We start from the raw sequence: 14,469 nt of genomic DNA, 5'->3' as shown, positions 1-14,469 counted from the left end.
TCCCTGAACGTCCTCTCCCATGTTGTCCTCTGCTCTCCCTGAACGTCCTCTCCCATGTTGTCCTCTGCTCTCCCTGAATGTCCTCTCCCATGTTGTCCTCTGCTCTCCCTGAACGTCCTCTCCCATGTTGTCCTCTGCTCTCCCTGAACGTCCTCTCCCATGTTGTCCTCTGCTCTCCCTGAACGTCCTCTCCCATGTTGTCCTCTGCTCTCCCTGAACGTCCTTTCCCATGTTGTCCTCTGCTCTCCCTGAACGTCCTCTCCCATGTTGTCCTCTGCTCTCCCTGAACGTCCTCTCCCATGTTGTCCTCTGCTCTCCCTGAACGTCCTCTCCCATGTTGTCCTCTGCTCTCCCTGAATGTCCAGTTCCGCTCCCTGATCAGTGATTTCTCCATCATCATTTCCATCCTGGTCTTCTGTGGACTGGATAACCTGATGGGGCTGGACACCCCCAAACTGCACGTCCCCACTGAGATCAAGGTCCACTCCTCCCTAAATACGTCTTTCACCGTCCCCAAACTTTTTCATGTCCCTGCTTGGATGCTTCTCGTCCCCCGAGGACGTCGTTTTTATGCATTTCTAATCAGTCTTTTGATTTATCAATGAAATGATTCTTGTCCAGAGTATAACTTCTCTTTTCTCTTGTCTTCATTTCCTCCTGTACGCACCTTGTCCTTTTTACTCGTACGTCTCCCCTCCTCGCTGTTGTACTACACTCGTCCTCCTTCTGTCTCAGCTGAGGAAGCTTATCAGTGATTTTTCCATCTTCATGTCAATCATGTCCTTTGTGGGTCTGGATATGTTGATGGGGTTAGACACACCCAAACTAATCGTTCCAACTGAGTTCAAGGTATTTTGATTTCTCACCTAATCATGTGTTGATTTATAATGTGCATCTGTTTCTCCTGTGTGCATGCTAGCAGCGGTGGGAAGTACATGTACTCAAGGACTGTACTTGAGTTTGAGGTTCTTAATTTATCAGTTAGAGGGCAGAACGAGTTCTTATACTTTGATACTTTAAGGTCATTTAGCTGATAATACTTCTGTACTTTTACTTAAGATATTGAATAGAGGACTTTTAGTTGTAATGTTAGTTTAGTTTAGTTGTTATTTGCCATGTAACTTCCGTACTTAAGTAACGCCACTTCCAGAGTTATTTTAACCCAAACCCCCGTTCCTAAACCTAACCCAGTTGTTTCCTGTGAAGACGGAAGTTTATTTTGAAAACACTGTATGCATATAAGGAGCGTAAATCGATGCGTGTTGCTGGACATTCGTAGGAGAATGCACGAAAAATGAGGAATGACTTTTAGTAAGATATCATACAAACCATTGTAGGTATGGAGGACAGAACCTGCCAAAATAAAAAATAAATGAAAAATAAATAAATGACTTGATAGATAAATAAATAAATATGTCATTATATGTAGTTAAAAATAATACTAAAAATAAATCTAGCCATTAATTAATTGATAGAATATAACATGAATTGATAGTTGTTTTAATTTGCTTATCTTTGTATTAATTCCATTATTTATTTATTTGCTCTTCTGTTTAATTTTCCGTTTGATTTATTTATGTATTTATTTTTATTGTTTTTTTTAAATGTATTTATTTATTTTTGCATGTACTTATTATTTATTAATTTATTTCTGCATTTATTTATTTTTCATTTATTTTTATAATTAGGGCTGTCAATGTTAACGCGGTAACGCAAATTTGCTAGCAGTAGTGGGAAGTACATTTACTCTAGGACTGTACTTGAGTTTGAGGTTCTTAATTTATCAGTTAGAGGGCAGAACGAGTTCTTATACTTTGATACTTTAAGTTCATTTAGCTGATAATACTTCTGTACTTTTACTTAAGATATTGAATAGAGGACTTTTAGTATTTTGACATTGTTGTATTTGGATCTGAAAACCTCTCCTGCCACTGCTAGTATGTTTTAGTTGAATCATATAGATGTAAAGCATTTGGTTATTTGAGATGGATGTGATCAGTCACCTCTACTATATATTTATATGTCATTATTATTATTATGATATCAGCCCACGCGTCCTGACCGCGGCTGGTTGGTGATGCCGTTTGGTAAGAACCCCTGGTGGTGGTACGTGGCCAGCTTCGTTCCCGCTCTCCTGGTCACCATCCTCATCTTCATGGACCAGCAGATCAGCGCCGTCATCGTCAACCGCAAAGAAAACAAACTGAAGGTAAATAAAGAAACCCGACGTCATCAACACAATCCTGTTTCACTTTACAGGAAATACATTTTAAATTCAACAAAAAGCAGATATCAAAATAAGATCAGACGTGATTTACCGGAAGGTTTATCTTCTGTGTTTTCAGTAAATATAACGTCACATTTGAATGTCAGAATTAAATAAGACTATTCCATATGTAAAGTTAAGTATCTCTGATGTATATCTTAATAAATGTGAGCTAAATTGGTCAATTATTCAACAGAAAACCATCAGAGTTAAGAATAAAGGTTGTTTCATAAATGTGTATGATTGAATTTGTGCTCATTCAAACACTTTAAAACAGCTCAGTTATTTTTTTTAATAAAGAGGTCTTTGTTTCCCAGCACAAAAGATGAATAAATATCAGCAAAAACAAAATAAAGAAAAACATCGGTATCGGCTAAAAGCCAAATTGTTAATTTAAACATCGGTATCGGCTCCGAATTTCACATTTAGGTGCATCCCTAGTTCTTTATGTCTCTCACTTATGTGGTTTAGTAATGGTGCTCTTATGATGATTTTTTATTATGCATTTCTTATGATTTGTTTTTAATGTATTTTGTTCTTCCTGCTCTTTCTATTTACATTTTATTTTAAATTAAAGGGTTTTTAAAGTTTGCCACATTAAATAGGCACATTTTTATGGAGGACATAACCTGCCAAAATCAAAAACATATGAATAAATAAATAAATACACTAAAAACACTATTTTAGTTTTTTCTCGTAACTTTATGACTTTAATCGTGGAAATTATAACATTTCCATAATTGTTATTTTTTTTCCTGTTACTTTTTATTTATTTACTCGTTTCATCCATACATGTACTACGTTCTCCATGATACAAACTCATTTCATCATACAATATAAATAAAACAAGTCTAAGAACTATGGAGGATGGAACCTGCCAAAATAAAAAATAAATAAATAAATGACTCAATAAATAAATGTCATTAAATGTAGTAAAAATAATATTAAAAATAAATGTAGCTATTTATTAATTGATAAAATGTGACATAAATTGATATTTCTGTTTTATTTATTTATTCATCTTTGTATTAATTCCCTTATTTATATATTTATTTATTTACAGAGTCATTTATTTATTTATTTTAGATTTCGGTAGGTTCCGTCCTCCATACATTTTGGGTTAAGCCCTCTTTGGGACAACGATTGGCCTGAAGTCACATGACCACATACCCAGCCCACCTTTGTAGGTCTGCCATTGGCTGATTTGTGTGTGGATGTATATGATTGGATGTCTGTCATGTTTCCTGCTTCCTACCTGCTCTGTTTAAATGTCTGTTTGATGATGACTGATGGAAGCCACTGAAGCTGAAACACAATAACGTTGATCTTTTTAGTACAAGTGTTGCTGCAGTTTGACCTCTTGTAATGTGATTACAGAAAGGTTGTGGCTACCACTTGGACCTGTTCTGGGTGGGTGTGCTGATGGCTGCGTGTTCCTTCATGGGTCTGCCGTGGTACGTAGCAGCGACCGTCATCTCCATCGCACACATCGACTCTCTGAAGATGGAGAGCGAGTCCAGCGCGCCGGGAGAGCAGCCACAGTTCCTCGGAGTCCGGTAAGACTCTCCTGACGCTGTACGTCGTAGTGTTGCACCGTATACCGATACTATACTATAATAATAATATATATAAACATTTTTTATAATAATAATATATATAAACATAGATAAGTTATAAGATAAATAAAAATAAGAATACACATGAAATGTAAATATGTGTGAATTATCAAAAATGCAAATATTAAATCAAAGAAATCCCATAAACTCAAGTATAGGGGACATCAGATTACTGCATATTATTTTTTTAATTAATACATTTTAACATTTGTAATTAATAATTAAAAAATCATTTTAAGTTCCACGTTCTGTCATCTATTACTCCATTACTTTTCCTGATGTTTTAGAGAGTTGCCGTGGTATTGTTTCAGTATCGGTGTCAAGGTATTTAGGTAGAGTATCATAGTCAAAGGCATTTAACGGTGTGATTGTTTGTATGATTCTGTATTTGTAGGGAGCAGAGGTTGACGGGTATTCTGGTGTTCGTTCTCACCGGACTCTCCATTTTCCTCGCTCCTATTCTCCAGGTAAGTTAGTAGATGTATGAACACGGGGGATTATGTGATGTTTCTTTATTGATTTCTCTTTACACTTACTGTATCTTATAATGTTGTATTTTCTGTTCTGTTTCATTCAGTACATCCCCATGCCCGTCCTGTACGGAGTGTTCCTTTACATGGGAGTGGCCTCACTGAGCGGCATCCAGGTAGATCGAAGATGATATTCATATATCCATGTTTTACTTATGTACTCCATGGGAAGTGTGTTTTTTTTGTCCACTTTCACATGTACAGATCTAGGACGGCGTATTAGGACCACTGTAAATAAAAAAAAAACTGGACTATTCTCTGAAATTAAAGTGGTAAATTTGCAAGAAAAAACTCAAATGTACAAGAAAAAAACTTTTTTTCTACTGAATACGCCCAGTTTCACGGTAAGTTCTTTTCAAAATCTGGATGTTGATGATAATCTGGTGATTCTGGGCTAAAATCAGAAGTATTTCCTTATTGTTAAATCCGATTGCAAAGTATATTCTGATGAGGTCATCCACTGCAGGCATAATACATGGCACGACTGTGGTGTGATGAGGTTGATCCAACCCTGTATGTGATGTGGTTCTTTGACAACAAAAAAAAACAAAACTATTTCTTCAGATTTTTTTTTTTCGTACATTTGTAATTTTTTTTCTTGTAAATTTTCCACTCACGTCTCAGAGATTATTATAAGATTCGATATTCATCCCCAGCAAATAAATTCAATTGTTGCAGCAGCATAAGGACAGAAATATTACAGATAAATAGAGAAAACAAAATAATATGAATACAAAAACATACCTAAGACACCGGAGAACATGTTCTGTGTCCTTCTGTTCCAGTTCTGGGAGCGTATCAAGCTGTATCTGATGCCGCCCAAACACCAGCCAGACTTCTCCTTCCTGCGTCACGTTCCTCTGAGACGAGTCCATCTCTTCACCCTCGTCCAGATCATCTGTCTGGCTGTCCTCTGGATCCTGAAGTCCACCTTCCTGGCCATCATCTTCCCAGTAATGGTGAGTGTGTTACTGTGGATCTTGTGTCCTTCTGTTTGTAGTATTTATCAGCACATCAGATATGTTTAAAGGTCTCATATTATGCTCATTTCCAGGTTCATAGATGTATTTTAATGTTGCACTAGAACATGTTTACATGCTGCAATGTTCAAAAAACCCTTTATTCTTCTCATACTGCAGCCTGAGTCTGCCTGCCTCAGAGCCTAATTCAGCCTCTGTCTGAAAACCACTGATTCACAGCCTGTCTCCTCCCACTCTGCTCTGATTGGTCAGCGTTTTCTGTCAATCAAACTTCCTCAACAACACAGCGTCACCCTCCCCCTCCCTCCCGGAGAAGCTCTCTCTCTCTCTCTTTCTCTCTCTGAGAGACGAGTGGAGAGATAGCAGCTAGAATAAAGTTTATAAACCTGGGCACAGCACCAGCGAAAATAAAGTCCATCCACTGGGTCTTCAGAGGATCCGAAGTGGGTACATGGTGCAAGCTTTTGTGTGGAGTATTGCAGCCAACAACAGAACAAGCGGGTTTTCCTTTCAGCATGTTTACTAGTAAACAGTCGAAATAACAATGGCGGACGCAGCTTGCTGAGCCGGCTACTCCGTGGGCGGGGTTACCAAGCCGGGGTATGGGGTGAGGGGGGTGCTGTTCTGTTTCACTGGAAACAGGAAAGCCATATATGGCTTGCATTTCTGCCTAATGACGTCAGAAGACTAGGAAAAAAGCGAATTTTTATTTCTGCACCCATTTCCGGACAAACGGAGGAGGAGAAAAAGAGAGAGGATGGTCTTTTATGATACTATGGTGGCCTGTAGACACACTGGGGACAGATATTGATGTTTAAAAGACATGGAAAAGTGCATTTTGCATAATATGTGACCTTTAAGTCATTCACGCTGTTCGCACACTGTTACCTACGAAAAGTTAAGGAAATATAAAGAGTGTCAAACGGCACGTTGGTAGGAGGTCGGGGTGGAAGGGTGGGTCAAAAAACACCAGACTTTCAAAAAAGGTCTGATAAAAAATCTGAAAAATGTCGGACAGAAAAGATCTAAAAAAAAGATCTAAAAAAAAGTCTGAAAAAAAGATCTAAAAAAAAGAGATCTGAAAAAAAGTCTGAAAAAAAAGTCTGAAAAAAAGATCTAAAAAAGAGATCTGAAAAAATGTCTGAAAAAAATGTCCGAAAAAGAAGATCTAAAAAAAAGATCTGAAAAAATGTCCAAAAAAAGTCCGAAACAAAAGTCTGAAAAAAAAAGATATGAAAAAAAAGATCTTAAAAAATGTCCGAAAAAAAAGATCTAGAAAAAAAGTCTGAAAAAAATGTCCGAAAAAAAAGTCTGGAAAAAAAGTTCTGAAAAAATGTCCGAAAAAAAGGTCTGAAAAAAAAATCTGAAAAATGTCGGACAAAAAATGTCCGGAAAAAAAAGATCTGAAAAAATGTCCGAGAAAAAAGTCTGAAAAATGTCCGAAACAAAAGTCTGAAGAAAAAAGATCTGAAAAAAAAGATCTAAAAAAAAATCTGAAAAAATGTCCGAGAAAAAAGTCTGAAAAATGTCCGAAACAAAAGTCTGAAAAAAAAGATCTGAAAAAAAGATCTAAAAAAAAGATCTGAAAAAATGTCTGAAAAAAAAGATCTGAAAAAATGTCCGAGAAAAATGTCCGAGAAAAAAGTCTGAAAAATGTCCGAAACAAAAGTCTGAAAAAAAAGATCTAAAAAAAAGATCTGAAAAAATGTCCGAGAAAAAAGTCTGAAAAATGTCCGAAACAAAAGTCTGAAAAAAAAAGATCTGGAAAAAAAGATCTAAAAAAAAGATCTGAAAAAATGTCCGAGAAAAAAGTCTGAAAAATGTCCGAAAAAATGTCCGAGAAAAAAGTCTGAAAAATGTCCGAAACAAAAGTCTGAAAAAAAAGATCTAAAAAAAAGATCTGAAAAAATGTCCGAGAAAAAAGTCTGAAAAATGTCCGAAACAAAAGTCTGAAAAAAAAGATCTGAAAAAATGTCCGAGAAAAAAGTCTGAAAAATGTCCGAAAAAATGTCCGAGAAAAAAGTCTGAAAAATGTCCGAAACAAAAGTCTGAAAAAAAAGATCTAAAAAAAAGATCTGAAAAAATGTCCGAGAAAAAAGTCTGAAAAATGTCCGAAACAAAAGTCTGAAAAAAAAAGATCTGGAAAAAAAGATCTAAAAAAAAGATCTGAAAAAATGTCCGAGAAAAAAGTCTGAAAAATGTCCGAAAAAATGTCCGAGAAAAAAGTCTGAAAAATGTCCGAAACAAAAGTCTGAAGAAAAAAGATCTGAAAAAAAAGATCTAAAAAAAAATCTGAAAAAATGTCCGAGAAAAAAGTCTGAAAAATGTCCGAAACAAAAGTCTGAAAAAAAAGATCTGAAAAAAAGATCTAAAAAAAAGATCTGAAAAAATGTCTGAAAAAAAAGATCTGAAAAAATGTCCGAGAAAAATGTCCGAGAAAAAAGTCTGAAAAATGTCCGAAACAAAAGTCTGAAAAAAAAGATCTAAAAAAAAGATCTGAAAAAATGTCCGAGAAAAAAGTCTGAAAAATGTCCGAAACAAAAGTCTGAAAAAAAAAGATCTGGAAAAAAAGATCTAAAAAAAAGATCTGAAAAAATGTCCGAGAAAAAAGTCTGAAAAATGTCCGAAAAAATGTCCGAGAAAAAAGTCTGAAAAATGTCCGAAACAAAAGTCTGAAAAAAAAGATCTAAAAAAAAGATCTGAAAAAATGTCCGAGAAAAAAGTCTGAAAAATGTCCGAAACAAAAGTCTGAAAAAAAAAGATCTGGAAAAAAAGATCTAAAAAAAAGATCTGAAAAAATGTCCGAGAAAAAAGTCTGAAAAATGTCCGAAACAAAAGTCTGAAAAAAAAGATCTAAAAAAAAGATCTGAAAAAATGTCTGAGAAAAAAGTCTGAAAAATGTCCGAAACAAAAGTCTGAAAAAAAAGATCTAAAAAAAAGATCTGAAAAAATGTCCGAGAAAAAAGTCTGAAAAATGTCCGAAAAAATGTCCGAGAAAAAAGTCTGAAAAATGTCCGAAACAAAAGTCTGAAAAAAAAGATCTAAAAAAAAGATCTGAAAAAATGTCCGAGAAAAAAGTCTGAAAAATGTCCGAAACAAAAGTCTGAAAAAAAAAGATCTGGAAAAAAAGATCTAAAAAAAAGATCTGAAAAAATGTCCGAGAAAAAAGTCTGAAAAATGTCCGAAACAAAAGTCTGAAAAAAAAGATCTGAAAAAATGTCTGAAAAATGTCCGAAACAAAAGTCTGAAAAAAAGATTTGAAAAAAAGATCTGAAAAAATGTCCGAAAAAAAAGTCTGAAAAAAAATGTCCGAGAAAAAAGTCTGAAAAATGTCCGAAACAAAAGTCTGAAAAAAAAAGATCTGAAAAAAAAGATCTAAAAAAAAGATCTGAAAAAATGTCTGAAAAAGAAAGATCTTAAAAAATGTTCGAAAAAAAAGTCTGGAAAAAAAAAGATCTGGAAAAAAGTCCTAAAAAAATGTCCGAAACAAAAGTCTGAAAAAAAAGATCTGAAAAAAAAGATCTAAAAAAAAGATCTGAAAAAATGTCCGAGAAAAAAGTCTGAAAAATTTCCGAAACAAAAGTCTGGAAAAAAAAGATCTGAAAAAAAAGATCTTAAAAAATGTCCGAAAAAAAAGATCTAGAAAAAAAATCTGAAAAATGTCCGAAAAAAAAAGATCTGAAAAAATGTCCGAGAAAAAAGTCTGAAAAATGTCCAAAACAAAAGTCTGAAAAAAAAAGATCTGAAAAAAAAGATCTGAAAAAATGTCTGAAAAAAAAGTCTGAAAAAAAAGATCTGAAAAAAAGATCTGAAAAATGTCGGACAAAAAATGTCCGAAAAAGATCTAAAAAAAAGATCTGAAAAAATGTCCGACAAAAAAGTCTGACAAATGTCGGACAAAAAAGTCTGAAAAAAAAGATCTGAAAAAATGTCTGAAAATGTCCGAAACAAAAATCCGAAAAAAAAGTCTGAAAAAAAGATCTGAAAAAATGTCCGAAAAAAAAGTCTGAAAAAAAGATCTAAAAAAAAGATCTGAAAAAATGTCCGAAAAAAAAGTCTGAAAAATGTCCGAAAAAAAAGTCTGACAAAAAAGATCTGAAAAAATGTCAGACAAAAAAAGTCTGAAAAAAAAGATCTGAAAAAATGTCCGAAATTACGTTGAATTATTTGCCACGTAACTTCCGTACTTAAGTAACGCCACTTCCAGAGTTATTTTAACCCAAACCACCATTCCTAAAACTAACCAAGTATTTTTGTTGCCTAAACCTAACCCAGTTGTTTCCTGTGAAGTTGGAAGTTTATTTTGAAAACACTGTATGCATATAAGGTGTGTAAATTGACGCGTGTTACTGGACATTCGTAGGAGAATGCACGAAAAATGAGGAATGACTTTTAGTAAGATATCATACAAACCATTGTAGGTATGGAGGACAGAACCTGCCAAAATAAAAAATAAATGAAAAATAAATAAATGACTTGATAGATAAATAAATAAATATGATATTATATGTAGTAAAAAATAATATTAAAAATGAATGTAGCCATTAATTAATTGATAGAATACAACATGAATTTATATTTGTTTTAATTTGCTTATCTTTGTATTAATTCCATTATTTATTTATTTGCCCTTCTGTTTAATTTTTACGTTTGATTTATTTATGTAATTATTTTTATTATTTTTTTTTAAGTTATTAATTTATTTCTGCATTCATTTATTTTATATTTATTTTTAAATTAGGGCTGTCAAAGTTAACGGGATAACGCAAATTTGTTTTAACGCCACTAATTTCGTCAGCTTTTACAATTTCAAAACTACGTTAGACTAACGTTAACTGACTTTGTGTTTTGTATTTTACTTTACTCCCTTGATACTTTGCCTCGCGGACCGTCACCTTTCCGGCTGGATACCTGAGGCCGATGCTGCGTGCTCATTGATATCATGACAAAAGTGGATTGATAATGCCTGGTCACATAATGTGCTTTTTTGATCCTCAACCGGCTCTGCAGCGCACATGCAGACCGACGCCCGTCCTCTCTCATCTGCGCCGTTAACTACATCTTACTATTACAACCTAATATAATATGACTTTTTTTCATGAAATTTTGACACACTATACTATGGGTACGTTCCAAAGCTCTTAATTTTCATTTCCTCGCTCCTCGATCCTCGCTTGAACCGGAAGTAGTTCTGGTGCGCCATTTTGAAGACCGTCCCAAAGCCCTTATTTGTGCATCGAGGAGCGAGGATCGAGGATCGAGGAGGCTTGCCGGAGGAGCTATGAGCGAAGATACACCAGTGTATCCTGCACGGAAGTCTTTTGCCGACCGACACGCCCCCTTATTGGATATCAGTCACTGATTGGACGCTGCTGCTGATCAGACTGATCTGATAACTTTACCTCTCAACATCACTGGAGTTTCATACCGGAGTGAAAACAGATCACATATCAAAGGTTTTATAGTTTAGTTGTCTTCTGATTCACCATCTAGTTCAAATGTGTGTTAATTGAAGCTCTGAGCAGCAGCAGAAGGACCTGCAGTATCTCTGCTTCTCACACCGTCAGTGAAGCAGCCTGACAGTCAGAGGGGTTTATAAGACCTGACAAACTGACTTAAAATAACTTTCTGCATTTATTAGAATGATTTTTCATGATCTGTTATTTCCCCCGTTAACTTTTATTAATGAAACTATTAAAGTCAGAGAGAGAAGGACAGTCTGTCTGTCAGCAACAAACACCTTTTACATCATTTATCCTCATTCAGTCACATGAGGCTGATGATTCCTGAGCGTCGGGTTTGATATGAGTTACATCATTTACATTTTCCCTTTAGCCTAATAAATAATGTCCAGTGTTCAAAAAACACCATAGTCATATTCTGGGTTATGAAATAATTAACTCACAATCAGAATATCAATAACTACAGACGCTAATAATGAATAAATAATGTAAAGTTATTGATCCAGTAGAGATGGTTCCTGAGCCTCTAAGCAGGACTCAGTAGAAATACAGGCTGCAGTTTGCACTTGTCTTTATTAGTATTAGATCAGTTCAGACACAAACAGCTGTTAAAGTTGACTGACAGCTGATCCAGCTGTGATCAGCTGCTGCTGTCATCAGAAACGGATGTAGCTTCACGTGACGCTTCAGAGGAAACGACCGTCCCATGTCGCTTAAATCGTATTTCCTCGTTTCCTCTCTCCTCGCATGGTTTCCTTGCGTCTCTCCATGCTTCCCTGGTGGGAGGGACTAAGACGCAAGGATGAGACGCAAGTGAGGGAAACAGGAATGCAATTAAGAGCTTTGGAACGCAGCCTATGACTTTTTTACATACATTTTTTACATACATGTTTTTTTACATACATTTTTCGACATACTATACTAAGACTTTTTTTCATTAAATTTTCTGACATACATTTTTTTTACATAAAATTTTCGACATGCTATACTATGACTTTTAAAAAAAAAAATTGACATACTATAGTATGACTTTTTTCGACATGCTAGATTATACTGACATATACTTTTATGGAGTATTTTCACAGTGTGGTATTAGTACTTTTACTTAAGTAAAGGATCTGAATACTTCCTCCATCACTGTGTGTAGATTCTGGGTCTGATGGTCGTGAGGAAGCTGCTGGATCTGATTTTCTCACAACACGACTTGGCGTGGCTGGACGACATCCTGCCGGACAAAGACAAGAAGAAGAAGGAGGACGACAAGACGAAGAAGAAGGAGAAGAAGGCGGCGGAGCCAGAGAGCGACGAGGAGGTGAGGGGGAAACATGAAATTAAAAGCAAACACAGATATCTGCCTGCCAAACACACTCAGCTACTGTAATCTCCATAAGTTGGCGAGTGTGAGTCTCTATTATTTACTGCGTGTCACTCCATCTGTTGTGGGTGTGTCGTTCCTGGGTCTGTTTTCTCTGACTAATACTGTATGTTTCTCCTCTCTGTCCCACAGTGTTGCTGAAAAGGCACTGTACAACACTTACTACTGTCTTTTTGTCCGTCCATCCTCCTCTTAGTGTGTCTGTCTGCCTCTCCTACAGTTGTTGTAGCATCTCTGTGCCCATTATGTCCTCTGATGACTCTGATTGAAGGATAAGGCCTAGTGCTATTCTATATTTTTGTTCAGAAATCCCATGAAAAGACTACAGGATGATATAAAAACCTAAAAAAGAAACCTTTAAATCTCCTTATATGTCATTTGCGTCAGTGAATCTTCTCATATTGAATTCTTAAGCAACGTGAGCTCCCCCTTTTTTGTGCATTTTTATTTGTTTGTAATTCTCTTTCAATTATTTATTAATTTTTGCTCTTTTGTTCGTAAAACACAAAAATGTTATTTGCATTGATCTTATCTGTAAACCTGAAAACCAATAAACATAATTTAAAAAAGGGGGTCACAAATATATAGATTTATATTTTAAAAAGCCTCTGTAGCATCCTAAATTAGCTGCTCACTGTAGTTTTTATCAAACAAAGGAGGAAATAATGCATTTGTTGGGGACTATTTTCAGCGGCGGATTAATCCACATGTGGTGCTCTAGTGAGTATTAGTGGCAACAGGATGGTGTGTGTGGGATATTGACATTTTTCAGCCATTTTTCACATATTATTTGGACGTTTTCCACACATTTTTCACATATTATTTGGAAATTTTTCACCTATTATTTGGACATTTTTCACCTATTATTTGGACATTTTTCAGACATTATTCACATATTATTTGGACATTTTTCACACATTTTTCACATATTATTTGGACATTTTTCACCTATTATTTGGACATTTTTCAGACATTATTCACATATTATTTGGACATTTTTCAGACATTTTTTGCATATTTTTGGGACATTTTCCACTATTTTTGGGGATATTTTCTACATATTTTGCAGATATTTTTCTCATATTTTTTGGACATTTTCCACACATTTTTCACATATTATTTGGACATTTTTCACCTATTATTTGGACATTTTTCACCTATTATTTGGACATTTTTCAGACATTATTCACATATTATTTTGACATTTTTCACCTATTATTTGGACATTTTTCAGACATTATTCACATATTATTTGGACATTTTTCAGACATTTTTCGCATATTTTTGGGACATTTTCCACTATTTTTGGGGATATTTTCTACATATTTTGCAGATATTTTTCTCATATTTTTTGGACATTTTTCACATATTATTTGGACATTTTTCAGACATTATTCACATATTATTTGGACATTTTCCACTATTTTTGGGGATATTTTCTACATATTTTGCAGATATTTTTCTCATATTTTTTGGACATTTTCCACACATTTTTCTCATATTTTTTGGACATTTTTCACATATTATTTGGACATTTTTCAGACATTTTTCACATATTATTTGGACATTTTTCAGACATTTTTCACCTATTATTTGGACATTTTTCAGACATTATTCACATATTATTTGGACATTTTTCAGACATTTTTCTCATATTTTTGGGACATTTTCCACAAATTTTTTGAACATTTTTCAGACATTTTTCTCATATCTTTGGACATTTTCCACACATTTTTCAGATATTTTCTCATAGTTTTTGGACATTTTCCACACATTTTTCTCATATTTTTGAGACATTTTCCACACATTATTTGGACATTTCTGACATTTTTCACGCGTTGATCTCTGTAGATTTTAATCAAACAAACACGAGGAGATAGCCCATTTGGACTATTTTTTAAGCGGCGGAGTAATCCACATGTGGTGCTTTCGTGGGTATTAGTGGGATTGAGTCAGAATAAACTACAGTGTGTGTGTTCATTGATGTGTTTTAATGGAGCTCTATGGCACGGAGGAAGAATGATGTTTGACAATAACAAAAGTATTGAATATGTGGAGTCTTATCCTTTAAACCCCAGTTTGTCCTGCATGCCGACCACTTCGTCTTTGTGTCCCTCAGCCCAACAGCTCTGTCCCCCCTCCAGTGAAGATTCCCATGGAGGCTATAGAGCCCCCCACAGAGCCAGTCCCCGTCCATGTTAACCCCCCCACCCTAAACCCAGCCTCTGATTGTGAGTACA

General features: G+C 34.9%; 1 protein-coding gene across 8 annotated transcripts in view; it reads left to right on the top strand.

Moving 5' to 3' along the window:
- slc4a5b (solute carrier family 4 member 5b) overlaps positions 1 to 14,469 on the top strand; it is a 69,626-nt gene that overhangs the window by 51,853 nt on the left and 3,304 nt on the right. For 5 of the 8 annotated variants that reach the window (XR_012591706.1, XR_012591704.1, XR_012591705.1 and 2 more), the window contains 9 exons: positions 366 to 479; positions 736 to 849; positions 2,048 to 2,209; positions 3,644 to 3,822; positions 4,277 to 4,349; positions 4,460 to 4,528; positions 5,198 to 5,371; positions 12,002 to 12,166; positions 14,349 to 14,460. Coding sequence is in view for 2 of the 8 variants with exons in the window: in XM_074618417.1 (XP_074474518.1) it covers positions 366 to 479; positions 736 to 849; positions 2,048 to 2,209; positions 3,644 to 3,822; positions 4,277 to 4,349; positions 4,460 to 4,528; positions 5,198 to 5,371; positions 12,002 to 12,166; positions 14,349 to 14,460 (1,162 nt within the window). In the remaining 6 variants the exon portion in view is untranslated. Of the gene's footprint in view, positions 1 to 365; positions 480 to 735; positions 850 to 2,047; positions 2,210 to 3,643; positions 3,823 to 4,276; positions 4,350 to 4,459; positions 4,529 to 5,197; positions 5,372 to 12,001; positions 12,167 to 12,361; positions 12,637 to 14,348; positions 14,461 to 14,469 lie in introns of those variants that run through there. The other 3 variants (XM_074618418.1, XR_012591707.1, XR_012591708.1) reach the window with 3 other exon arrangements.

This window comes from Sebastes fasciatus, chromosome 19 (genome assembly GCF_043250625.1).
Source record: "Sebastes fasciatus isolate fSebFas1 chromosome 19, fSebFas1.pri, whole genome shotgun sequence".
In the NCBI taxonomy this organism is placed as follows: domain Eukaryota; kingdom Metazoa; phylum Chordata; class Actinopteri; order Perciformes; family Sebastidae; genus Sebastes; species Sebastes fasciatus.
Note: the sequence above shows the minus strand (reverse complement) of the source record. Positions and strands in the feature narration are given on the sequence as shown.